This window comes from Haemaphysalis longicornis, unplaced genomic scaffold, assembly GCF_048455015.1.
Source record: "Haemaphysalis longicornis isolate Haplotype H1 unplaced genomic scaffold, Haemaphysalis longicornis Haplotype H1 scaffold_9, whole genome shotgun sequence".
In the NCBI taxonomy this organism is placed as follows: Eukaryota; Metazoa; Arthropoda; class Arachnida; order Ixodida; family Ixodidae; genus Haemaphysalis; species Haemaphysalis longicornis.
Genome location: NW_027526460.1, coordinates 172,089,141 through 172,115,369, shown reverse-complemented (window position 1 = coordinate 172,115,369; position 26,229 = coordinate 172,089,141). Strand labels below are relative to the sequence as shown.

Sequence of the window (26,229 nt, the reverse complement as noted above, 5' to 3'; positions counted from 1 at the left end):
CACACGTACATGCGTTAGGCTGGTGCTACGTGCGGTATTTAGCAAGCAGCATGAATTCAGCATTATAGTGAGCTATGTTTTTTTTACTTATTACAGGCCCTATGACGCAAAGGTGTTTTCCGTGGTCAAGTGGCGGATGCAGCAGAAACAAGCCTTCCAAGCTGGGCTATATTCTACAATAGTGCTGTTCAACAACGTATTGTGATCTTGGCAGGTCGCCGAATTACCGGGGAGTAATTCTTGTCTTCTTTTTATTTACCTGAATGCTTGTTTAGTAGGCATCTGTAGCAGTTAAACGAAGCATAATCGGTTCGCGCTTCATGAGCAGCGCTTTTTTTATTTTTTTTCGACTATTGTGTTTGTGTTTGCTTTCGTACGTTTGTGTTCCTATTCTTGCCACTGTTAAGCCAGGTTTCTCGTTGTAAATTTGATGTACATAACAAAAAAACTACACAAAGAGACCCGGTGTGTTGTGTTGCGCAATTGTTTTTGGCAAGTCGCGTAGTTGCTTCGCAAAGTTGATGCAGTTTGTTTATTGTGTCTCGCGGTCCGATTTCTGTTTTATACATGCCATTGTACAGGAAATCATTTAACGCGTGCGCATTAAACAAATAATTAATATGCACTTCTTAAATAGTTTCCTGGAAAATGGCATGTAAAAAGCGGAAATCGGGCCGCGAGGCAACTCATAAAATAGGCATTGGTCATAACGACTGGCCACAAAGCCAAAAATGTGCATGAAAATGGCGTGGGGTCCACCCATAGGCATTATCATGGCAACATACTTTGCCCAGCATTGTCCAATATTGGCCTTCTAGAGCTTGGCCAATGTTGGCTTGTCTCCGTTCCCAAGCGCCAGCCAATAATGGCGGCCGAGGTATTTCCAAGCTTGGACACATTGGCCACTGATGATGTGCCATGCTTGGGTCGCTACTTCTTGGATGCGTGAATAGAAAGGTGGTGTCTCATCACCACCTCATGCACAGTACTTGACAAAAACACGTACTAGCTAGCTGCAGTTAGCCGCTTAGCCCATTTTGAATATTTATTTAAAACGAACAGAATGAGCGCAATAAATTTTGCATGGCAGAATACAAGCTAGCACTCGATCGTTTCGAGATGCAGTTGCAGAACGTTTCTGAGCCAGCTACTGTGGCTCAGAAACTGAGCTACACAGACGTCTATCTATAAAAAAAAAGCGGTTGTCGCGCACGGATGTGAGGAAACATAATTTGTGCAACAATACCTTTGCGCGACTGGCATGGCAAGCGACCCAATTCGTGTTTGACAGCCACTGCAACGCGAAAATTCATTTAAAAAGATGTCATTGCCGATATTTCAGCCCCAGCTCAATATACTTGGGCGTTAATCCTTGCATAATACAGCCCCTTCCAAATAAATCGTGAACTGGTATAGCAACAAAAAAATGCTGAGCAGAACTCTAACTTCTTTTGCAGTACGCAGCCAGAAGTGGTCATAAGCCAAGATGCCGGAGCTCCCCGCTAGCAGACGACACTCGCTCTGCAAACGCAACTGCAGTGCCGCGGTGGCGAGAATCCCGACAGGCCGTGGCTCCCCCGGAGGGGAGATACGGAAATGGAAAAGTGCATCTATAAACGTTGGCTTTGGCATGCTTGGGCTTGACATTTCCTGCTGCTTGGGTAAAACTGTTGTTACGTTGGCTTTGGCATGCTTGGGCTTGACATTTCCTGCTGCTTGGGTAAAACTGTTGTTACTGTAGAAAAAGATGATGAAGTAGTAAAGAAAGAAGCAGCATCATCTTGGAACCGCGCCCTACAGCCATCGCCCGTCCCTTTTTTAAGTGCGAATGCACTTCTTAAGCGACCCTGAATCACGCGTCCACCGCCGTCCGTCCATCCACACCACATACCCACTTAGGGCGATTGGCCAAGAAGAGTTTTTAAGTGCGAAAGCGACCCCACCACATACCCACTTAGGGCGATTGGCCAAGAAGAGTTCCTTCGCTACCCATTCGGCATATCTTCGTGATACTAACCACTTCCTACGGGAAATTAACAACATAAAAATCCCTGATGGCGCCTTCCTTGTAACTTTAGATGTAACTTCTCTGTACACAAATATACCTCACCGAGATGGGATTGAAGCCCTGGTTGAATCCTATAGCATACATCGGGATCACGAGGCGCCAAGCCCACAAATCATTGAAACTTTGACCAGGCTAGTGTGGAATTAAATAGCTTTTAATTCCACAATCAGTATTATCTTAAGCGACCCTGAATCACGCGTCCACCGCCGTCCGTCCGTCCGCACCACATACCCACTTAGGGCGATTGGCCAAGAAGAGTTTTTAAGTGCGAAAGCGACCCCACCACATACCCACTTAGGGCGATTGGCCAAGAAGAGTGCCTTCGCATCACCCGTGCATTCGCACTTCCCCATGCTCCCCTTCGGGGAAATGCGGGTGAATTTTTAAGTGCGAATGCACTTCTTAAGCGAGCCTGAATCGTCCGCCGCCGTCGTCCGCATAGCAACAGCTGCGGGTGCGCGCGCTCCTCGTCGGAGATGGGCGCGCGCTACTCTCCTCCTCCTCTCTCCGCTCAGTGACTGCGGGTGTTGGGCGCCTCCTCTCCACTTCGGGCGGGAGAGCTCTCGCTCGCGTAGCGGGCGCTCCGCATTCCGACGCGTGAGGGCGCTCGTGTAGCCCTCGCCGTAACGGCGGGCGCTACTCTCCTCCTCCTCTCTCCGCTCAGTGACTGCGGGTGTTGGGCGCCTCCTCTCCACTCCAAGATCACGATATCCACCGTAATCGCGCTATCAACAACCGTGCATTCGCACTTACACACTCTCCCCCTCGGGGAAGTGCGAGGGAATTATTACATTTGGTGGCGAAAACCCCGTGCGAAAACGTCTTTTCTCTCTAGGCATGAATGGTAGGGCCTCACCTTTTGTCTACTCCGTCTCCTTGAATCGCGAGTGGGGTAGGAATTGTCTCGTGCACGGAGGCAACCATCCCGCAGCAATGCGCTGCATTGCCCATTGCCAACCGCCCCCATAACAACCCGTTTCCATACCGGTACCTCAATGAATTTCCGGTGGACCCCGGCTGCTCCCCTTCCAGTCGACGCTAACGAGATTGCCAATTCGTGCAGAACTGTGGGAGGGACACGCAGCAGCCGAGTCGCGTTGTGCGCAGCAGAAGGGAGGAACCGGAAGATAAAAAGTGCCCCCGTCGCATGCCCCCGCGCGAGGGACACGAGTAAATGCAGAGCATTGGGGGTGGTCACGTGGCGTAGGTTGTGGTAGTTGGCGGTGGTAGTTGTAGTTGTAGTTGTTGTCGTACGGGTGCGTCGACGGCGCTTGAAGGCCAAGTAGGACGAAATGCACGAGGCGTTGGAGCACGGGGAATTTGCGAGCTTGGACAAGTTCCTGCGCGCCTTCGACGTGCGGTTCGGGGAGGAGTACTCGGAGACTCTGCGGGCTGGCGCGTCGCGTCCGTGCGTGCTTCACGCGAAGACCCCCGCCGAGAAGAGCGTGAACCCGTGGATCGGAAGGGTTCTCGACTCTAACGTGGGCCTGCAGATCATCCTCGACCACTACGCGTGCGCGGCGTACGTCGTGGACTACGTCAACAGGGCCGACCGCGGCATCTCGTTCTTGTAACGCGGGGTCCGCCGCTCGCCCACTGCTTTAGAATGGCCAGGCTAAACTGTTCGCGTGGAATTTCTCCTTCATCGCGAGGGAAAGCTAACTTGCACTTCTGCGGCATTTGGCATTCGATATATCGAGAGTCGCTGGTGTAATGTTTGCTATCAAATATACCGTGACGAGAAATAGCTTGATATGTGGGAGAATGTGATGTAAACGGGTACAATATCGTCAGGTTCGACTGTACTATTTGTCCAAAGCCTCCTTTTGTCTATGGCTGTGGTCTTGCTTTCAGTGTTTTCCGAGCCGAAGAGCTGGCCCAGCGATATCTGTGGGATGGCGAGACGCCGCTTGCCCACGACACCTCAAAAGCCTCCAGGTCCCGTGCAACGTTCAGAGAAGAAAGCCCGGCCTCGCCCTCATTCATGGCCAACCTCGCACGCACGCAGCGAGTCACACGGCCAGTTGCAAACCAGTTGCGGGGAGAGCATGCGCAAAGCCGGCAACAGCGGCGGCAGCGGTGAACGCAGCCGTCGGCGCAGCTCGGCCCGGCTAGTCACGTAAGGCGTTGCCAAGGGTACGGTGCAGTTGAAGTCAAATGAAGGTCAAATTTACCACGATGGCGAGATTAGTAGAGCTGTGCTTCAGATCTACTCCGGCGGCGTGACCATTGCGCAGTGTCTAATAAAGAAATGTCGACCACATGTGCGCATGCGCCTCGTGAGGAGCGCCCACCTCGTCCAGGCTTGCGCATGGGCTTGCGCGAGGAAAGGAGCTTCCACCATCGTGATCTTCGGCGCGGTAAACCCGTGGCACGCCGGCTGCTACAGGGCCAATGAGCCAAAGGCTGTTGGGTTGTCCGCGTAGCATTCTTGGTCGGTTGAGCTTGGGAATTCCGGGGCCACCTTTAGTAGGTCGAAGAGGGGCGATGCAAGACTGCTCCCCATACGAAGTACGTACGTGCTGCCTGGGATCATTGTGGGGAGAAGCTAGGTGGACCCCTCCAGGCTTGCACCAGCAGTGCAAGCTCCGCCAAATCTTTTAGACAATCATACCAGCTGCATATATTAGCAAAAATTACTTCAAACAGGCCTGCCGGAATTCCTGAAAACACAATTTAGCCCCTTTGGCTACCCCCAGGCACCCACTGCTGCTTTAGATACAGTACTGCAGAAACAAATTTACTCTATTACCTGCAGGAAACCTTATGGGTGTTTTCTCTGGAAATAGAGCCGTATTGAGGATGTTTTTAATACATAAAGAAACATTACCCCTATGGGTGCAACCTCCAGAAATAGAGCCTTAGTGAGGCTGTGTAGTGAGGCTACAATGATAAAAGGGTTGTATCCTGAACTTTCAGCTCTCTAGACTGGTCCAGCAGTTTCTGCTGCGCGTTGATGAATCAGTCGGTGAGTTGAGCACTTACCATTGCAGATGTCGATTAGGAGAAAAGCTCCTATTGGCATACTGTGGCCCACATATGGTCTAAAAACATCTCGCATACAATGCTAGTATTCCCACACCTAGTGGCGCAACAGGCACCAGCTCTGGAGGAGCTGCTGCGGCCGCTCCTGCTGCTTTGCAGCAGGAGCACAATACTTAGCACAATACAGCAGAAATAGAATTTTATACCCGAACAAACATTTCCCGACAACATCTCACTTGCGAGCCGTGTCGGTTTTTTGTTCTTTCACATAACCAGTCTTGGGTGTGCGTGCCGAAATGTTCCTACAGTTCCTCCAAAACTAGCACCTTGGTCTGGCCATGTGCTCTCGCGAGTGCCACTGGTTGAACGAATTCGAGCTGCAGATACAGACCAGCTGCATTCCATTTGAATTTACTGCTGCGTGGCTAGCAGATCTCAGACTGGGAACTTGCGAACTGCTTCGCAAGGTACACAGGAAACGTACACAGGAAAGGTGGGAATCTGGCAAAGCCAGGTGGTGTGCTGTGTTGCACACCTTTGGCCGCTGTAGTGGCTGGTGTTTTACTGTGCCTATTGTACGCCGCTTTCACAAAACAACCTCCGAAACATTTTCTCCCTGCTGAACCAAAATGCCAGAATCCAAGCACCACATCCATCGTCCCACCAGGACTCGTCATTTTCAATTTTCACGCCACCTTTTAAACTCTGCTGGAAACCACTTTCTTTTCCTGGGCGAGAAAGCAGCAGCCATTTGTTTCCTGCTTTAATACATCCACCATACAGGCTACAGAGCTATTTACACAGACATGGATTCTTTTCTTTGCCAGTGTACATACTACAACAGCTCCACATGTTATTATTCCAAGCACACAGGGCTCCATACAGGTGCTGATGCACACTGGTACAATATCCCTGGAAACGGCAATCAGCCTCCCTTTTTTGACACATCCTTACTGAAAGACTGGTGGTTCACATGGCCGCTCACACGTGCAAGTAGACAAAAGAACACGCCAAGGGACACCAAGCAAAACCACTTGTGTTCAACCACAGTGCTGACTAGCAAGAAACTAGGCTTCCATGATTGCTGGACAGTACACACTGAGAAGGTGCATTCGGAATACTAGACACTGATTGATGGTCCAGCCAGGCACATTTAAGAGCTAGGCCATAGCAGAAGCTGCCCTTTTGAAAATTTTCTCTGTAAGATTGCGGCGGCTGTAAATGTTTTATCGCGACTATGTTTTATAGCCGCAGATTACATGTCAAGTGTTTGGAGGACAAAAAGGGGAAATTGGTTCGTCCAGTTTTGCACACATGAATACGGAGAGCCAAGTAGTTGATGCACTCGTTAGAACTGTTAGAAGTGATTAGGCAAGTGTTAGAAGTGTTAGAAGTGATTAGGCAAAACAATTTCAAACCAACAAAAATCAACAGCATACACAAATTACCATCAAAATAATAAGTCGATTCAAATTGTAATTACAGTGAAAGCCACACGATTGGATCCTCTTATCTATGCTGCATGTGAGACTTCAACATGAACTGTCTCACTACAATGAAGGCTGCAACTTCATGTAAATTTATACATCAACGCCAGCTACGCGCACATTCGGATCCCACTCACAGAAAGCCATTGAAAGATCACTACATTTACCTACTAGTGAAAATAAAATGCGTTCACATCCCATAAAACCGAGTCAACAGAGCCCAATTTTTAAATGAACAGGCCTTTGTACTAGGCAGTAAGCAATCTGCTGAACCTGTCTGTGCCCGACAAGTAGTAGTCACTCGCCAGCGCTTCCCTGTAATGGACCTAGCAATGTCCGAGGACTAAACAAGCCCTATAATATCCTGAGGATGATCCGAGATTAACGCACTACCAAATTGCAACCTTTGGCATTTTGTAAACGATAAGAAAAACCTTTGCACTTACAGTTTCTGTGGTGCAAAGGTGGTCCCGATTTTGTAGCCCCAACTGAACAATGGTGAGCTGCGCCCATTAAACAAAGATGAGAACAGATGCACCATCTTCCAAATGACTTCTGATCTTCAATGGCTCTGAATACCGGTGGGTGAGTGACGCTCAATTAAATGCAGCGCGAAGCAAGCTCAGTGGCGACTCTCTTCAGGTCCAACCGTCTGCACTGCTGGGAATGTGCTGATAAGCAAAGCCCCATTCATCTGCTAGTTTGGTTTCCGTGAAAATTTCTCGGTTGCATTAGTACGATGCGTCGGACAGAGACCACTTCGATTACGACACAATCAAATATCTGGGAGACTAGGTTGAACGCCCGCTTGTCCCATAGGTTACGCCCCCCTGTTTAGTTGAACAGCAAACGAAACTTGAGCCCCATGCTTGAGGCACACTGGCCAATGGCAGAACGCTTTCCCTGTGCATGCCATCGCGACAGCTTTTCAGGTGACAACCAATCAAACATGTGCCTTCCTTTCCCCTGCAGCGTGCTACAGCTGTAAACAAAATGCAATCACCCCCCAACAGCACACATGCACCAAACTGTCACTGTACAGCATCGAACACACTTCACAGAAGCGTCATTGTGCATTCAAAGAAGCCGCAGAGGGTGCTTAGCAAGAAAAGATGCAGTTGCACAGCACATGAGCACCATTCCTGTTAGGGGTGGATTGGAGGAGCCAGCGAAACGTAAGTACACCAAGCCCTAAGGTTTCCATTAGAGAAAGCCATATTAAAAGCAGCTCACTGCATGGAATCATAAAAGCCACTCACAGATGCCACGGCGACGGGATAAACCAACCGAAACAACATGCCACAACGCTATGTAGCACCAAAACCTCTCAAGAACCAACAACTGCCACATGCTTTCAGAATAGTACTATGCATGGGCAACACAGAATGGACAGGTCAAACTGCCTGCGATTGTTCTTTAGTGCTGAGCTAGGATTGTTCTCTACTAGGACCGCCTGGGAAAGATTCCAGGTGGGCTATCACGAACCACAGTCACGAACCACAACGAACCACAAAACCACCCCACTGTGTCAGCGGTTAAGAGGAAAACACTCGAGTTTTGGTGCACGTTGTACGAATGGTCTCGATGATGTTGAGAAAAGTTACAGATGATCCCTGGTTGCCTGATGATCCCTGACTCAGTGCCACCGTTATGAATGAGTACGGCACTGCACACTATTTCGATCTCGACCTGTGGCAGCCTGCAGCGCCAGCTTTGTGTTCTTGGTGTCCTTCCCGCCAGCAGGCAATGCTAGCTAAGCCTCACGAGCTACCAATAATCCTTGCCTGCTTGTTGGCCCTGTTTCATGCGTCTCCACGAGTGTACGGTTAACCTGCACGGCCCTTTGCACAAAGAAAACTGTAAGCCAGTGAAATGAGACGGGGAGAAAAAGAGCAGTAAAGCGGAAGCCCTTGGAGCACCACACTGTGAAAGACTCGAGCGTACCGGTCTCAAGAAGGCGCTGCTGTGTGCAGAATATTGCTGACAGAGCAAGCTGAGAGGTTACAACACGGTACAGGCGGGGCGCTGGACTAGGTGGTGCTGCTAGCATCACAGCTGGGGCGGCTGCCACACACCAGCAGCAGCAGCAGCAACAACAACAACACAAACAACAATAACAACAACAACAGCAGCAGCAACAACACACGATATGTGGCGGTCAGCTAATGGAACCACGGTGCCCTTCTGCGGACCAGTGAGCGCAGCTGGCAGCTATTACCGTCCACGAAGGCCCAGTCGGGGTCACTGCAGAGTCCCTTCTCGGTGAACGAGGCACGTCTGCCACTCGCTCCCATGGCCCACTTGCGAGCAAACAGGCTAAGCCAACGCCAGCTCAGAAGCCACTCTCTGGGGCATTCTCAAATCCACTGGGTCATGCAGTAGTGCCACTGAGAGTTTTTGTACGAGTGCTTGTTCTCGTTCTTGCTCAAAGGAACGCACTAATGCAGCCGAGAACGCTGCCGCACTTGGCACTTTACTATTCACTTTTCATGAACAACTTTTCTGACGTTTCCTTAATTAAGATGGGCAAACCAATCAACTCTTGCAAAGACTGCTGTTGCAGCTCACAATTTTGGGGGTAATTCTGTTTATTTGAAAGTTTACCCTGCGGCAATTAAGATGGCCATTCTTCCATGAATACGCTTGCTTTTCCCGGTTACATCACACACGCATGCCAATTTGTGACAACATTTATTGAAGGCTGTGAGTAACGAATGAAGCCAACAGCAGAAGGCTGCCTGCATGCCCCAATATGGACTGCACCACTGCTGAAATGCGGCACTCAACAGTCGAGCAGAACCGGAGCCAGCCGCAAGCCTTTTTCAGTTGTGCCAATTAACACGCTTGCAGACATAGCCACGAACAGTGTCCTTGAAAAGGCCTTGAACCAACCACCTGTCTGCTCTGCTCTGAAGCCACACTTGCACCACAACAACTGAGCAGCAAATATGCCAGAAACAAGGCCGGGCTCTTCGCGAAAGCACAGGCCCAATAGAAGCCCAAAACGGCCCATATCACATCAACTCTTGGCTAAAAAATCCGCATAAAGCACAACGCAATACTTTCCAGTTCCACTTCCTTCAAACACAAAAGGGCATGCCCCTCTGCAATCGTTTCTGCTGGATGAGCTCACACTGACGGAGAAACGACTATTACGCAACAGTCGGCTGCTGCACATATCGGGCCGGCACAACACCCGTGACTTGTTCACCTTTAAAGTAGCAAATGCCCTCGTTTGGAACAAGGCTAACCAAGTATGCACTGCACAAAGCCACACCACCTTCCGTGTGTGCCTTCTGTTCAAGGAGATCCACAGTGCAGTTCAGTTCATTTGCACAAGTGCAAGCAGCCCCGCCTTTTCTGATGGGCTGCAGGAGGCTTGGGAGGTTAAGGCTTGCATTGTGTGCCTGAAAATATAGAATCACCCTGCCTAACAACTGCGATTCCTTAAACTTGAGCAACGTTTGTGAATAAAAGCTAAGTGTTTCGCTGCAGCCCTCTGGAAGCTTCTAGGTTTTACTCAAGACCATTTCAGTTCTCTTGCTGCTGCTCAGCTGAGGTGGAGCCGAGAGTCTTCAATCAGCAATATACCAAACTGCGAGATTTTACTGTGCGTGCCACACGTAACCACAGTACTGCATCAGATGCGTCACGCTTTGAAGGCGCGCGTGTGTAGCCTGATTCTAGCAGAGAAGTTGTGGCCCTCATTGCTGGAAGGCCCTGTCATGGATGGAAGGATTCAGCGTGTAAAGACAGCGCTGAATCCTTGCACCCATTCTACGCTTCACATGAAGTGCGCCCCGCACTCTGGTCGTATGGACTGTGAACCCGCGCCATCACTCATGCTATTCTTTTATGTGGCAGACTTTAAACGCTTCATAACACGTGTGGCCAAGACACACAAAATACAGAGACCAGCACCTGCACCCACCACGGCTCGATAGGAACAAGAAGTTGGGAAACTTGGAAACAGGGGACAAAACATAATATCCGCTTCTTACAACCAATCACCGTGGTCCCGGCATTAAAAATTAGGTCGATTGTACAATGAATGCGACGAATGCTGGCGGGGATTTACCGGTGTTTTGCCCACCTTGTACGTCGCCTCGTCCCAAACTGTATTTCTTAGCCCCATTTAAGGGGGGGCACGGCTCTTCAAACCGCTTCTTTAATTGTTAAACAGACGTTGTGAAACTTGTGTGCCTTGCTGCTTTTCCCGCACTGATATGCCACTATTTTTTGAGTAAGCCAATTTTTGTCAAGATAGATATAGATAATTAGCCATTTTTGGAGGAACAATTGACAAAACAATGTTGGTCGTAAAACTGAAATGTTTACATTTTCGAGTAGTATGAAGCCTCGTGAGTGCAATGAGAGAGCCGGTTTTCTGATGCACCGCTTGGAACTAATTTTACAGCTTATTAAACCTTGGTGTTTAAATGGGCATTCGAAATGGTTCATTGCCACTGGTGCCACCCAAGTTCAATGAGCTCATGTGCAAAGGTAAACAGTTTGCAGTGGGCCAAACCACTTGCTGAAGAGTCCCAAGCGAACACGCGGGACAGCCCCATGCGGCAGCAGAGTGGCAACGTGCCAACTGCAAGAAGTCAGAGTCCAGGTGGTTGGCAGACCGCCAATTCGAAGCTCTTATCAAGCCAATAAATGTGGAAACACCCATTGTTTCTTTGTCTCCCGCCTCTTCCCCTTCCGTCGCCACTCGGCTACGGCCTTGGTAGGGCCGCCTTGTCTCTCTCGCTCTATTTGCTAAGCTTATCTCTTGCGCGCGAGGTGCTGGGATGGCGGGCAGACGCAGTGGAGAGGAGGGGGCGTTCTTTTTCCCCAGAAACTTGGCATTTCAGTTAGGGGTTTGCAAGTTACGCGAGGATGCGCCAAATAGTACGTAGTAGTTTAACTAAGTCCTCAGCTCACGTGTCGCATGAGACCGTTACTAGGACAGCATTTACACGATCATAAGACACATATGACGTCCCTCGAAAGTTGTGTTATCCGGGTTTCACTGTGCCAACCCTACCTGTCCTCCACTTTGGAGCCACAAATGTACCCTTTGAGCCTGGTTAGGATGAAATGCTACCTGGGGCCTCCCATCTGCAAAAGGGTGAAAAGCAGTGGGATGCCCCCCCCCCCCCGTCCCACGCATTCTAGCACAGTGAGCAGGACGAAGGGCTACTCTGATCTCCTGAGAGGCTCTGCGACCAATCGAACGCAGGATGAGCTAAGCAACCACTTGGACTTGGACTAAGCAACCACTTGATGCTTGCCACGCAGTGGGGCTTCCCGGGTGGCATGCACTGCGAGGCTGCTGGCGCGGCCAGACGAGCAGCGAGCGCAGCCCATCGCCTGCCCGCGGGGAAGACGCGCCCCTGCTCACCGCCAGCCACACAGAGCAAGCAGTTCCCCCTTACGCCACGGTCAGCAATTTCAAGGAACACAGGGCAAGCGAGCAGACATTTTCCCTGCCCGGACAAGGGCAACTCTGCCGTGCACGCAAATCCCGATAAAAAGGTCCGATATGTCTACACTGCCCGAAACTCTTCCCAGGACTTATTCGAATGTCAATACGGTAATCAGCCATCACTCGGGGGCCTTCTAAATTACCTAACGGTGTCCTCCGTTCCCTGGCCCCCGTCGCCCAAGTAGCTGCCTCGGCACCAGCTGCAGCTAGCCCGGTACCCTTCCCAGCGCCCACCAGAGAGAGGGGGCAGCCGAGAAGAGAGGCAGCTGCTTAGCTGCCACCTGTGACGAGCTCGTAGGAGAAGGGAATGATGCCTCCGGGTCCCGCGAGCAGGCTCTTTCCCGCCAGGTCCAGGTCCATCTGGCGGGCGGCCTGGCGCCCCTCGTTGATGGCGTGCACCACCAGCGACTGGCCGCGCCGACAGTCTGCACAGAGTGGACGCCGCCGCCACCGGCAGTGCTCAGGATCGGCTCCACAACGGGCACCCAACACTGGTACCCAACAGGTGCACTCAAAAAGTGCCTGGACACCTTCATGCATGGTTGCTCATGCAGGCCCTTACAAAACTCTTTCCAGCAATGCATCTGTGCTTGTATTAAGCCTACTTTAAAAAGGGCTCTGCCGCCCCCAGGCCCGTTCGCACTTGCGACGAGAGCGAGCGGTGGAGCAACAGCCACCTTCCGCGTGCGACGGCGACGACGTATTTTTGATTTTCTTGTTATTGTATTCACTCGACATGAGACATCATGGAGCTTTGGTTTCGTGTTCACACCATTCGTGGAGACACAGCATCTGGGTGCTTTGGCAGGATATGTCAGAAAATTTCGTCTCCTCCATCCGCATCAAAAGCGACGGCACGATGGCGGCGACAGTGGTGAGGAAAATTGGTAAAGACCTGTTGCTCGCACTGCACAATGAGCGTCCTTCCATATTGCAAGTAGGAACGGGCGTTACAGTGGTTCCGCAACTCAACTGCTGTGAATGATAGTTGAAAAGTGCATTTTTCGGGTCTTGAAAAACATCACTACTCCCCCAAGTGACGTGATGTAGCTTCTGTTTTGCACAAAAACCTGTAGATTCTGTTTTTGCACAAAAACAAAAGGCCTCCCTGTATACAGAGGATTTCATAATTTTCCCATGAACTGATTACAGCAAACTTGGTATGCTCGTTTTGAGCGAAAAGAAAGCTTCATTCTAAAGCATTTCTCTTTTTCACATGCTGAATAAATAAAACTGTTACATGTAGGAAAACTTCAACTGCCATTTTCTCAGCTTCCCTTTTTTGCATATGTGCCTAGTTTTACACAGGTTTTCTTGTTTTTTTCAAAGGATTTCAATAAACCTTATACCGTTGAATTCGGGATGAAATGAACTGCATGCTGATGCTATTTTATTTAGTTCGATGTGCCTCAAATGAATGTTATGAGTAATAATATGAGCTCCTAAGGTTTTCTGAAAAATGTACCTGTCATAATTAGACTAATTCTATCCAATCAACTATGTTTACAGGAATACAAATAGCATCAGCATGCATGGCCGGTCGTAAGGCCCGTTCACACTTGCGACGAAGCGACGAAGGCGAAAGCGATCGCCACCCTTGCTGTTCACACTTGCGCGCGACATCGAGCATCTTGCGACGAGCGGCAAGCCCCGTAACTCAATAAATGAATTACAGCTTGGGTGTCTGCGTATGCATGTTTTATCATTCCGTATGTGATACTGTCAGCCCCTGGGGCTGTTTTCCCGCATGTTGAGAGTGCTGCAGAGAACTCATGTATAGTGAATGGACAGTTGTATCCCATTTTTTCTGAGTTCATCTTTCGCAGAGGTTGTTGTTCCATTAAATATTTGTGTCTTAAAAGCTGTGCGGTGTAGTGGGCAGAACTGGAAACACCCTCAAAGTGCTGGCCAAGAGCACTAGCTCGATCTTCAAGCATGTCTCCAGTCGCTAACAAGTGGGAGGGTCTTTGTGTTCCACCCTTGTAATGCATAATCCTTTTCCAAGCTTTGTGTGTATCAGTGTATGAGTTGATGGATGAGATAAATGCGTTCCAGCTCTAAGCTTCGGCTGCGTGTCTTATTCGCCTGCACATTGATTTTGCACGTTTAGAAGAAATGAGGTTCTCATTCGTAGGATGCCTTCTGAAAACACCCCAGGCTTTGTTTCATTCCTTTCGAGCTCCCCTGCACTCCCGCTCCACCGAGGCCTCGGTTTGTTGTTTTTTCTACCAACGTCTGAGGGATAGAGGAATTAGTGGAATTAATGATGTGTGCGGTGATGATATCTGTAGTGCGGTCAATGTCAAGGTTTTCTAATTGTGCATTAGACTGTTGGGGCAATTTGTGGATTTTTTTCCAATCCGCACAGTCCTCACGAAATCTCTGTGCACGTGTTGGGATTGTGGGGCTGCTTATAGCGCTTACTGTGACAAGAAAGTGGTCGCTACCGTGGGGTTTGTAACCTACACTCCACTTTAGTGAAGGAAAGAGAGTGGGGGAGCCTATTGCTAGGTTTATCGCAGAGTGTGTGTTGCGTGTTGGGCGTTTTTTGTGTGTTGTGTGTTGGGCGTGTTTTGTTAAACAAGCAGGTGCCAGATGAGAGCAAAAACATTTTGTATATGGCTCCCCCGGGCATTGGCACGTGGGGGGCCCCAGAGCTAATGGTGAGCATTCAAATCACCGATAAGTATGAAAGGGTTTGGGAATGTGTGTGTCACCTAGACTTCCAAATTCCGTAGCTCTGAAATGGTAACCAGGGGGTATATATAAAGAACAAACTGTTGTTAACTTATCAAAAATAATTGCCCTTATGGCAACCGCTTCAAGGTTAGTTGGCAGTCTGATTTGGTGACAAGCAATTGACTTCTGAACGACTAGGGCAACACCTCCAAATGAGCGAGTGCCGCCATCTCTATCCTTTCTAAAAAATGTGTACTGTGTGAAAGTGTGTGTGATTTGCGTTGAGATGTGTTTCCTGGAGAGAAATTATTTCCGGCTTGTGTTCCGAAAGTATTTCGTAAATGTCGTCTAGATTGTTCAACAGGCCAATACAATTACACTGTGCAATGTTTCGCAGCATAGATTTCGTTTTAGGAGAGATTGTGGTTGTTTGTTTATTTCAGTTTTATTTGTTACGTTTCGGATCTGTTCCTGTTGTTATTTGCTTTCTACGCTACACTTAGTGGCGCCTTCTGCGGTGCAAGCCTTCCGCGACGGAAACAACAACCGTCGCGGCAGGCTTGCATCGCAAACAAAAATTGAGTCTCGCTTGAGCGATGAGCAGTGGGCAGAAAACCAGAGGAAGGACAATAAAAGAAGAGCCAAAAAAATGATAGCTGTTATCCCATACCTACATAAAATCTCACATAACCTCAAGAAAGTTGGACAACGTTCAGGGGTCAAGGTCGTGTTCAGGGCACGTAAGAAGCTTTTGGCTTTCTGCAGGTGAGCTGTCCCACGCGTGCGCGGAAAAAAATGTGCGCTATCAAGCACAGAGACGCCTTTGTTAAATACCGACGTAGCGTTGTCTACAAACTTGCTCTCTCGTGTGGCAGACACTATATCGGCCAGACCGGCAGATGCTAAAACATTCGCTTACGAGTGCACAAGACAAAGGTCAGGACCACGGAGCGTGGTCAGGATCGTTACCACCGATGGCCAGCTGGCTGCCCATTGTAAAACATGTGTCTCGGTAAACCCGTGTCATCCTCTGTACGACCAAACAACTGTGTTGTATTTTCATCGTTCGGGCCTGACAAGAGAAACTGTGGAAGCGGCAGAGATAGCAAGGTCTGGTGATCAATGCGTCAGCAGGCCGTCTGTAGCCTTCTCGAAACTTGAGCTGGATTTCTTGTCGTAGGCGGTACGTTACTGTTTTTCTTATTTCGCCCATCATTTTGATGTTTCTCTTTCCTTCCTCCTCTCTTCATGCTAGCCAGACGTGTTTATGAGCGCTTGCAATAAAATTTTTGTTGAAAGTTTAGCGCTTGCCCCATCCACGCCTCGTCCTGTGCTTTTTGCAGCGCTTGTTTTCTGTGTGACTATGAACGAACACTCCCAAACCTTTAACCCTTCTGTTAGGGGAGCACAAGTTCGCTCCAATAAACTTGCTTTTCCTTCAAGACCACTGTGTCATCTTTGGCTTTGCGGCAATATATTTCGATGCACTCGCTCCTCAACTCGCGGCGGTGGTGTTTCAGTTGCTGTGAAGAACAATTTAGAATGTTCACGAGTCAATGTCGCTACAAATGTTGAGTTAACTTGTCTTCAGATATCTGTTAATTTAACCAAGTTATCACCCTCTGTGTCACCGCCTCTCTGTATGTTATCGCCCACCGTTTTCACCACTAGGCTTTTGTAACTATCTTCACGACACTCATTTATACAAACACCATTCACACAATGTTTTTTAATCAGCAGATATTTCTTTTCGGTGACTTTAATATTCCCGATGTTCACTGGGTATTACCCGCTATCGCATCCGAAGAAACATGCCAATCATCAAATTTTGTGGTACTCTGATAAACATTTTCTTTAACAGAGGTTGTCACTTAGCCAACAAGAATAACTCATTCCACGTCTAACATACTTGACTTATTGTTAACATCAGCTATGTACCGGAAATAAGCGATCACTTCATATTACACATTAGCTTGAATTTTCCAACTCGTTTGTCCCTAAATAACCCTAAGGTTATTCACGATTACGGAAAGCCTAACTTTTCGGCTAATAATGATGGCCTAAAGACTTTTCTGGGTGAATTTCTTGTTGGTTTCGACGAGCGATCGGTCAATGAAAACTGGCACCTGTTAAAAATTACAATTCACATTTTAATTCCACAAAATGTCATTACCACTAACTGCCAGTTTCCATGGCTCATCCATGCATCAAAACGCCTTGCTAACAAGAAAAATGTTCCTTCGTCAGAGCAAAGCTGCCTCAATAATTGGAGCACTGGTCAGCACTAAAGGACATCATCATATGTACTTAACAACACGGTTTTAGAAAATTATTTTGATGTGAAACGCAGTTCGTAGGCTTCACAAACAAGCTTCATTGAGTACTTATAATGGTTCCGCGGCTGATTGCGTATTTATAGATTTTCATAAGGTGTTCAATAAAGTGCCCCACAGCCTGCTCCTTCACAAACTAAGCCAATTGAACTGTGATTTGGGCGGGTTGGTGAACGTTCATGATTGAAAAATTAGCGGGAAAAAACACGGCACAAAAAAATCGCGATAATCCACCCTGTGAATGTGGTTGGAAAGCAAAGCTGTAAACGGCACCCACAATGTTTACCCATGCGACGTCACGTAAATTCACTCACGTCGCTCTACAAATAGGGAAACCAGGGAGAAGTGAAATGCACCTAACCAGAGCCTTTATTACTTCAGAGAGATATTTTTGGTCAGGCTAAATCAAGGAATGATGCATGAAGGGTGGTTAGTTGAGTTTTATTGGTGTAGCACATGAGTGGAAACTTTTTTTATAAAATTAAAGGACGCTCAAACCCGGTGTTGGACAATCTCACTGCTCCGTCTCCGCCGCCGGGGACGGAGGCGACGAGATCGGCCGCTAAAACGGAAGACGAGGAGCGGGAGGAAGAGGCGAAGGAAGAGAGGAATGAGGACGGGGAGGAAATACTCCTATTCAGATTTTTGAATGGCCCAGAGGGCGTTCCAGGGGAGTGGTTCCTTTTTCACCGGAGCCGATATGCAGCCCGCGCTGACTGTGCTGTGTCCACCAGCTGAAGCAGGGTAGGCAGAGGGTCGCTGGACAGCAGCATCTCCCATTGATTTTGTTGCGTATTTCACGGAAGAAGAGAAGGGTGATCAGGGCTAAAGTCGCACACCCCACTTATATGGCGGATTGTTGCTACTTCTGAGCAAAATTTACATTCAGCGTCGTAGCGATTCGGGAGCAATAGGTGAACACGCGTCGGGTATGGGAATGCGCCGGATTGTATGAGCCGTAGGGTAGTTTGTTGTTCTCTGGAAAGGTGAGCGTAAGGCGAAGGTAGGGTCGGTCTCTGAAGGCGATAATAACGAGACAACCGGGTGACTGTGCTCGTGCAGCTCCATAGCATGGGGACCCAAGCGCGCGCTTGTTGGTGGGCGTATACATTGCCCTCCATGGAAGAGTGAGAGGGTGTCCAGATAGGTGAATGGGACCATTTTGGGAGTGGGTTCTCAGCAGACGCCGTGCTGGTCGGGAAATCCAACCCAACTGGTAATGCCGGTAGGCTTGTTGGTAATCGGTGACTACCTTCCGAACCCCTGGTTGAGAGAGAGCAAAGGTGATGGCTGCCTCTTCTGCTGCCGTCATGTCTTCGGTCTTGACTGAGGCACACGCAAGAAGGTTGGTTCTGGAGGTAGCCATAATGATGGCGTACTGCTGCCCTCAATGTTGGGACGTCTGTGTCGATAACTGCGTGATCACAAACCGAGGGTGGTGTTGAGCGCTTGAGCCCGTGCTTTTCGGCGGCCCTCGTTGTGTGAGGGGTTCTTATTTACAAGCAAAGAGAGCCTCTTGAGTTCTTGTCGCCAAGAGTCCGGGAGGACATCAAGCGGGGTGACATTCTGTGCGGCCCAGCCAATCTGGTGAAGGATGCGGCGACCCACCACAGTTCTGCTCAGTCGAAGCTTCTGGTTAGAAAGATGCCCCTCTATCAGCTGTTCCAGCGTGTTTTGGAGCCCCGGGCTAAGCAGATTCTTTGTTGACGCACTCATGAGAAGACCAGTGGCCTACTCGACCGCCTTCCTAATCATTATATAAAGCATCTTTATGTCCTTTTTGCCGAGAACACAGGGGTTGACTTAAGTGTGTCTCGAGAGGACAAAAGCTTGACTTAATCGAAAGGTATCGGATTCCTTGAGGCCTCGCTTCTTGGTGGCAACTCGCCTGATCATGTGTATGATTTGATTGATACTGTGTTTGAGGCGCTGCAAGGATACGTCACTCCTGGTGTTGGCCAGGAGATGTAGGGCCAAAATATTGATGCTGGGGGCTTGGAGTGATGGCCTGGCCATCAAGGAGTATTTGAATGTGTTACTTTGTGTGCTGTTTGGCGTGAGGGCGGACGACAAAGCGCTGTGATTTTTTTCGCGTGAACACTGGAGGCCACAGGGTTAAGCACATTGGCATACTAGAAGTGAGATGCCATGCGTTGCTGTGGGCTTCCTTAAATTTTTGTAACTCCTAGCACACGCGCAAGGCTCACACAGGGCTGCTAGATGTGCCGTGAGCGGAGCTCAATGCGGCATGAGAGATTGCGTGACTCTATTACGTGGCGTTCAGCGAGAATGCAAGGGGTAAACCCGAAGATGTGCTGGTGAGTGCACCACCTTTCTTCCCTGTCTCAGCGTGGGCTCGTAGCTAAATCGGTAAGACAACGGGCTCTCGCTTTGGTACTCTATTAGTTCTAGGTTCGATTCCTGGCCGTGCCAGTAAATTCTTTTATTTATTCGCAGGAGTTTTCTTATGACACGAACGGTCCCGAAAGAACCCTTGGGGGGTAGAGGTAAAAAGCTTTGCTTTGAAAGGAACGAGAAGTAGACACGTAGAAGTCTACTTCAAGTAGACTTCTACTAGAACGAACAGTAGAATTTGTCAATATGGGTTTCGTCAGGGCCTTGGAACAGAGCTTGCGCTTACAATTTCTTCATCTTGTCTCAATTAGAACGAGGAAACATGGTACTCGGTTAATTTATTGATTTAACAAAAGCATTCGACCATATCAACCACAATTTTCTAGTACGGAAGCTAAAATGCTATGGTATACGTGGTGTGGCAGCCTCCTTCATTAAATCTTACATCAAAGATCTTAATAAAATTGTAGCCTTGGATGGCTTTTTGTCAGACCCTTGCCGAGTAAAAAGTGGGGTGCCGCAGGGTAGCATTCTCGGACCCTTTCTTTTTAATATGTACGTAAACAATATTATTGGCGTATCATCATGCGCTAAGTTTATCATCTATGCGGATGACACGAGTATATTCTTACATGGTAAATCGACGTACGAATTAATTGTAACTGCAAACGCAACTTTTGCGAAACTAGAATCGCGGACAGAGCAAAATAGTTTTAAGATTAGCCGTCCAAAGGCGAAAGCAATATTGTTCCGCGCCAGAAATAAGCCTGTAATAATTGACAATGTTATTTCTCTAAACTCTGCCAAACTGGAGATAGTACCGTCAGTGAAAACACTCGGAGTCATATTTCAAGAACATTTATCCTGGGATGAGCACGTGACATTGTGATGCTAGCATCACGCCCGCGCACAGGACCCCTATGGAGGAGTACGAGACAACCTGACCAAAGTTCGCAAGTGGTGCTGGACCACTCGCCGACAAATAGTACAACGGACACGACATTCGACGATGCTTCGTCAGCCGAAGTTTTCAGTCAAGCCATATTCATTCAAGCAAGAATTACACTAAGAAAATCATCGTACTAGCGAACACTAAACAGAGACAAAGGTAAAAGAGGCGACAAAACACACGCCAGAACTTCAACACTGACTCTTCTTCACTCGTCAAAGTGACATCGCCAAGGCAATTTACCTGCTGTGGCGGAACCTTTTTCTCTGAAGAAGCTCGCTTCCAGGAACAAAGCGTCGGAAGGCACCGAGACCACAAAAAATCCTTCACAGTTTCACTTTCACGTATCCAACTTTGGTACAGTCTGGGGATGTCTTCAACAAGAACGGAATGGCCAGCTGACAGTACACGATGGCTTGGATGGCTTGGTCCTCGATGGCTTGGCAGCCGGGAGGACCTCGAGGTCCATTACAGTATGTTTAGCCACCTCCCTCTTGGCATTAAATTCCACTTCAGATAGATGAACCATTATTAACAGCGTGCAATAATAGCCCCTCCTGCTTTCTGACACGGCTTGAACATTTAGCGGCGATGTCGCCTGCGCCGCAACTTCTGCATTGTCAATTCCCGGCGCTCGCAAGCTCGCTGTCAAAGGCAGCAATAACTCAGCGTTTTATAACAACGCAATGAGTCCAAAAGTTCACTTCAAGCACGCACCGCGCCTCACACTCCAGCCCGAAACACGGGGAATTCTCGGGCACCACGTTGTTTTTGATGAACTCCCGTCTTTCAAGTCGTGCAACTCCCCGCAAGAGATCAAACGACTGAATGTAATCCCAGCTACCCCCATAACCAAAACCACGGTAGAAATCGGTGAAGAGCACTCTGCCTCACCCACAAGCAACTGCTTCGCCCAGAGGCCATGTTTTCCTATCTTTGGTGGCGGCGCCCAGTAATGTCGTTCCGGAGATACGGTGCTCCGAAAATTGCAGTTTTTTCATCAACTTGCACAAGTAGTTTGTCGCCCCAGTACACATAAGTATTTTTTTACAAGACTGTGCAATGGTTTTCGATGGGAAAACATTAAAAACTTTAATAAAATGTGTAACCCGATATTGTGACTTTCGAAAAAATATCTCGAGGAAATTTTATGCGGGTTTTTTATTGAATGATCAATCAATTAAACCTATACATACAGCGTCACCTGGGGGGTGCTGTAAAATTATGCCGTCAGTAAGCATTTTTCCCCAGTGAAACTAACGGCAGCGTCAAAATCCTTGGCTCTCAGACTGTTTTGGAGCAGTTTGGCACAATTTTTGCAATTGTCAAGTTTTAGGACCAGCCTAACGCAGGAAAACAAATTTGTATGAAAACTGCGCAATAGTATCCGCAGGTGTCTCACCCCTTCTACCTTCAAGTCCTGACGCAACTTTTTGTCACCCCTTGCATTACGCGATTTTAAAGCAAAGCTTTAGTGTTCTCATTGATGCCGCCTGTAACGTGAAAACTCCCAGCAGGAAAGCCATTTTCCTCTGACAATGATGTAAATGACTGTGGGCGAAGTAGAAAAAAAGAAGAGCACTGCAGTGACTGGAATCAAAACTGGGTGCCTCACGTTATGAAGCCGGCGTCTATCCGATTGCTCCATTCTGAAATAATCGAAACTCAGTCCGAACTCAGATGACAATCATAGAATCTGTCGCGAGAAAGCTTCGCGTTCAACCTCGTTGTCCATGAAGGGGTGCATGATTTTTAGTTTTTTTTTCTAGATGCAATAAAAGGTAAATTCGCAGCTGCGCTGTAATCGATAAAACCCCATCAGGCTTGCCTACAGAAAGTAGCATTGGCCAACACACAAGAAAGTGTCAGAATTGCTGGGCGTCGAAACCAGGTGGCCCTCCAAGGGGAAGCAGCAGCGCACCCACCTCCGGCCGCGTACACCCTGGGCACCGAGGTGCGGAAGGAGTCGCTGTCCGTGCGGATGTTGCAGCGGGGGTCCTGCTCCAGGCTGAGCTCGTCAATGAGGTACTTTTCGGGGCCCAGGAATCCCATGGCCAGCAGTACCAGGTCAGCCTGCAGGAGCACAGAGGTCCTTGAACGCCCACGTCCTGGCCACCAACTGGTTGCATCCCACTCGCAAAAAAATGCCTCTCAGTTTAACATGCTAAGGACGTCATAAAAGCACATGACCATTTACGAAACTGGCTTGCCTTCAAACGTATCTTCGCTGCAGGCAACAGTACGCACCTCTACACATGGTCTAAAAGGACCTTCCACATGCGCGCTGAAGCGCCGTGTGAGTGGGCCATGCATGTGCGCCCATCCCCTCAGAGGGGGTGGGCAAAAGATCGGCATTGCTTCCTTCGCTAAGCTTGCTTTCAGCCACACGTGGTACGATGTCGGCAATAATTTCCGAACTGTGCTGTCGTCGTGACGCCATCCTGTTTTCGCGACATACGAGCACTGATCCGGCCAACGGTTTCAGCTTCTGAACTGCGCATTCCTAGGCGCTGAGAGGGCGCTGCGGTCGCGATTTCGTGGTGTTGGTGGCTACAGCGCCAGTCCGCTGTGCTAAGGACGTTGCTTATTGTTGCTTATTGGAAAGACTAAAAGGGGGCGCTAAGCAGACGAAGACGAAGTAAGATACAAACACCATATACAGGCGCCTGTATGTGGTGTTTGTGTCTTACTTCGTCTTCGTCCGCTTCGCGCCCCCTTTTAGTCTTTCCAATAAGCATGAACCAACTAGCTCAACAATTTTTGTTAACCCAAAGTTGCAAGCGCGGCGTAGTTGCGTGTCTGCTGAAAAAATGTCCTGTTTTTACTTGCGTCTGTCTTTACCCTTGTGCGGGAACCTTGCTTTTCAGTGCATTCGGTTTATGGTGCTGTTGAAGTGCGCGGCTGGCGGCAAAAGCACTCCATCAACACGCTGTGTTTTCTTTCATGTGCTGGGCTTGGCGCAATGCCGACCTGCTTTGCAGCCGGCTGTACGCGATTTTTCAGGCCGCTTGAGCAGTGATGCTTGCAAGTAGGCCGGGAACATGCATCGTGCATGAGGCTTATGCCCTGCACAAAATATACAACTGTAAGCGGCAATCTCATCTTGCTGAAAAACTGTTAATAAAACAAAACAGACTAATGCTAACACAATATAACCAGAAAACATACAATTCATATATGGATACAAAACCCTAATTTATCGAGGATTTCGGGTTATGTTTGACTGCAGGAACAATGTGATTTTTTTTTAAACTAGAGTGTAGACCGTTTATAAAGTATGTCGCGGGAGTCACGGGAGCCGCAAAAATCTGCACTATAAGTGGTACCGCACTATAACCAAAACATGCGCGAATCCAACCACACCGGCACCTACCTCTCAAGTCATCCTAAATTCTTTATCACTCAAACGCACAGCTCTTAAATATAAAATCGCTATAGCAATCACATAAATTCATTAGTGGTACAGTCCCACAACACGCTCTTGCACTACCCTTTCAAACTGCATGGGCCATGGCCCTTGGGAAATAAGCGACCGCTGCAAGCGTATGCCCTCTCCAAATTACAAACAAATACTCTGTTACGTGTAAGTGGTGGTAGGAATGTAAACATCCCCCTCGCGAGGGGCACGATCAAATGCAGAGCATTTCCGCAGGGGACGCGCCTGCAAGTCGTATGGATTACGTATTGGTTGTTGTTGTTGTAATTGTTGTCTTCCAGCATAGACATTGTCGATGAAGTCGATGGTGAAACGTGAAACGTGCCGCGAACTCCCTGCCGCGGCTATGACGCAACGTGGAGCGGCTATGACGCACCATGGCGCGGCTATGACGCAACACAATCCAACACAATCCACTTTAATCCAATCCAATCCAATTCCAAACCAAACCAAACCAAACCAATCCAATCCAAGCCAAGCCAATTCAATCGAATCCAATCCAATGCCCCTCGCGAGAGAGTGTTATAGCGCCGAAATCGCGCCACCACACGCACGCGTGATGTTGACGTCACGATCACGCCACAGATGTCAGCGACCGGAGCGCGCGCGAACGACATATGTGGTGTAAGCGCGAACCGACCGCGCCGAGAGAGCGCGATGCGAGCGCCCCACCTGTTCTTGCGCACGAACCCACTGTGGCTCAGCGCGAACCCAACGCGGCGAGAGAGGGTGTTGCGCACGTCCCCAGCTGTTGTGCGCCCGAAACGAACGCGGCGAGAGAGCGGAGAGAAGGGGAGGAGGACGCCGGGGAGAGGGCGCACCTGTGGCCGACGGTTGAATGCGTCTAGGATATAAGGCGCGTCCGTAACCTTCCATTCTGTGTCGGCTTTGTGGCGCAGTGGGTAGAGCACCATGTACCTTGCGTTCCGCCGGCAGAGTCGTGGGATCGAAACCTGGCGCCGGTATTATTTTTTTATATAGTATAGGGGGAGCGATAAGGACTACGGACGCCAACGCGGGTGACATCGTGAGTTACTGAAATGATCTGCATTTAAAACAAAGGTACGGTCTTTATTTCGTATTATTTTCACATCAGCCGCTGCTGCAGGGTCTTACACATTGCAAAAACGCGGTCTTACAAAAGGCGAGCGAGTCTAACTTCCGTTGTGTTAAAAGACCATGGCTGCATTTTTTGCGTCTACGAACAGATGCCGCAGGGCATCATAAAACGCCATCGGAATTTTTTTACCCCCCCTTGTGTTCATCATACTGAAAGCAGCTGCTTATAGGGCTCCTGCGCTAGAGTTTTGGCGACACGCAGCGCCCCTATTGGCCGATGCCTCTGGGTAGTACAAAAGCAGACGACCCTCGCCGCCCTCCATGTGTTTTCAAGTACAAGCCAGAGCGAAAGCTGGTTGTACTTAATTTAATCACATTGTGGGGCTTTGAAGTGACTGCATAGCGAATTAAAATGCCCATAAAATAAAAGTAGTTGCAGAGGCAAAACAAAATAATATCCGCTACAACAAGCCTTTCTCTTGAGCGAGCTGTCGCGATCTTAGCGATGTGGGACAGTATATGCAAGTCGGGTGGTCTAATTTCCTGACGATTCTTATCGTTCTTCCTTCTTGCGCACCGTTGACAAAGAAACAGTTCACAAGTGTACCATAAACACAGAATGCTGCTACTGTAAATGGTTGCTTCAGCGAGAGCATGTGCAAGACGACACGATAAGCGCAGCCGACTCAGCTGACACTGCTGGCCAGGCACCGCCTTGAAAATGAGCGTAAATTTATTTTGTATTTCCGCAAACTAAATGATTCTTGCTTAAACTTTTAGGCCATACGATTTACAAACGGCAGGGTATACTTCTAGCGAGCAGGTGACGCAATAGCGTTAAATAAGCAAATTAAGGACAATTAAAGGACGCAAAACAAACACCAAATCACATGTCCGCGATTGCAGAGATGTGTTATTCTATATTTACATAACATACACGGTGCGCGGCAATAATATTTACATGCGATCGTCACTGACTGTGTTGGTTATATCTACTACTGCAGGGGTCGGCCCACGGGCCGAATGTGGCCCGCGGGGCTGTATTATGCGCCCCCACCCCAGCACGTCGTAAGAACCCCCTTCCCTCCCCCATCACTAGCAATCTGAACGCCAGTTTCGACATTAAATAGTGTTTGACGGGAAGACAAGGACAGAAAATTGTGCGCTCTCAGCTGCATTGTTCCCCATATTTAGACATTGCCATATTATTGTCAATAATATTGGCAATCTGCTGAATTTTTTTCTCTTTGCCTTGAAAGCCCTCCTGCCACACCCACCTGATTTGCCATCCAGCCCTGCGTCTTGTCGACTTCATGCGGCTCGGCGCTACACCTGAATACATTGCTGACCCTTATTCTAGTCTGTTAAGTCCGAACTGGCGATATATGACGCAACAGAGTAATTA

General features: G+C 48.8%; 1 protein-coding gene across 4 annotated transcripts in view; it reads right to left on the bottom strand.

Annotated features, from left to right (window-relative positions):
- Nucleotides 1-5,803: 5,803 nt before the first annotated feature.
- The window catches only part of LOC144151392 (uncharacterized), a 458,541-nt gene continuing 438,115 nt past the window's right edge, over nt 5,804-26,229 (bottom strand). For all 4 annotated transcript variants that reach the window (XM_077682433.1, XM_077682432.1, XM_077682435.1 and 1 more), the window contains 2 exons: nt 22,255-22,402; nt 5,804-12,438 (listed from right to left, as the gene is read on the bottom strand). In XM_077682433.1, coding sequence (XP_077538559.1) covers nt 12,284-12,438; nt 22,255-22,402 — 303 coding nt within the window. In that variant the 3' untranslated portion in view covers nt 5,804-12,283. The remainder of the gene's footprint in view (nt 12,439-22,254; nt 22,403-26,229) is intronic.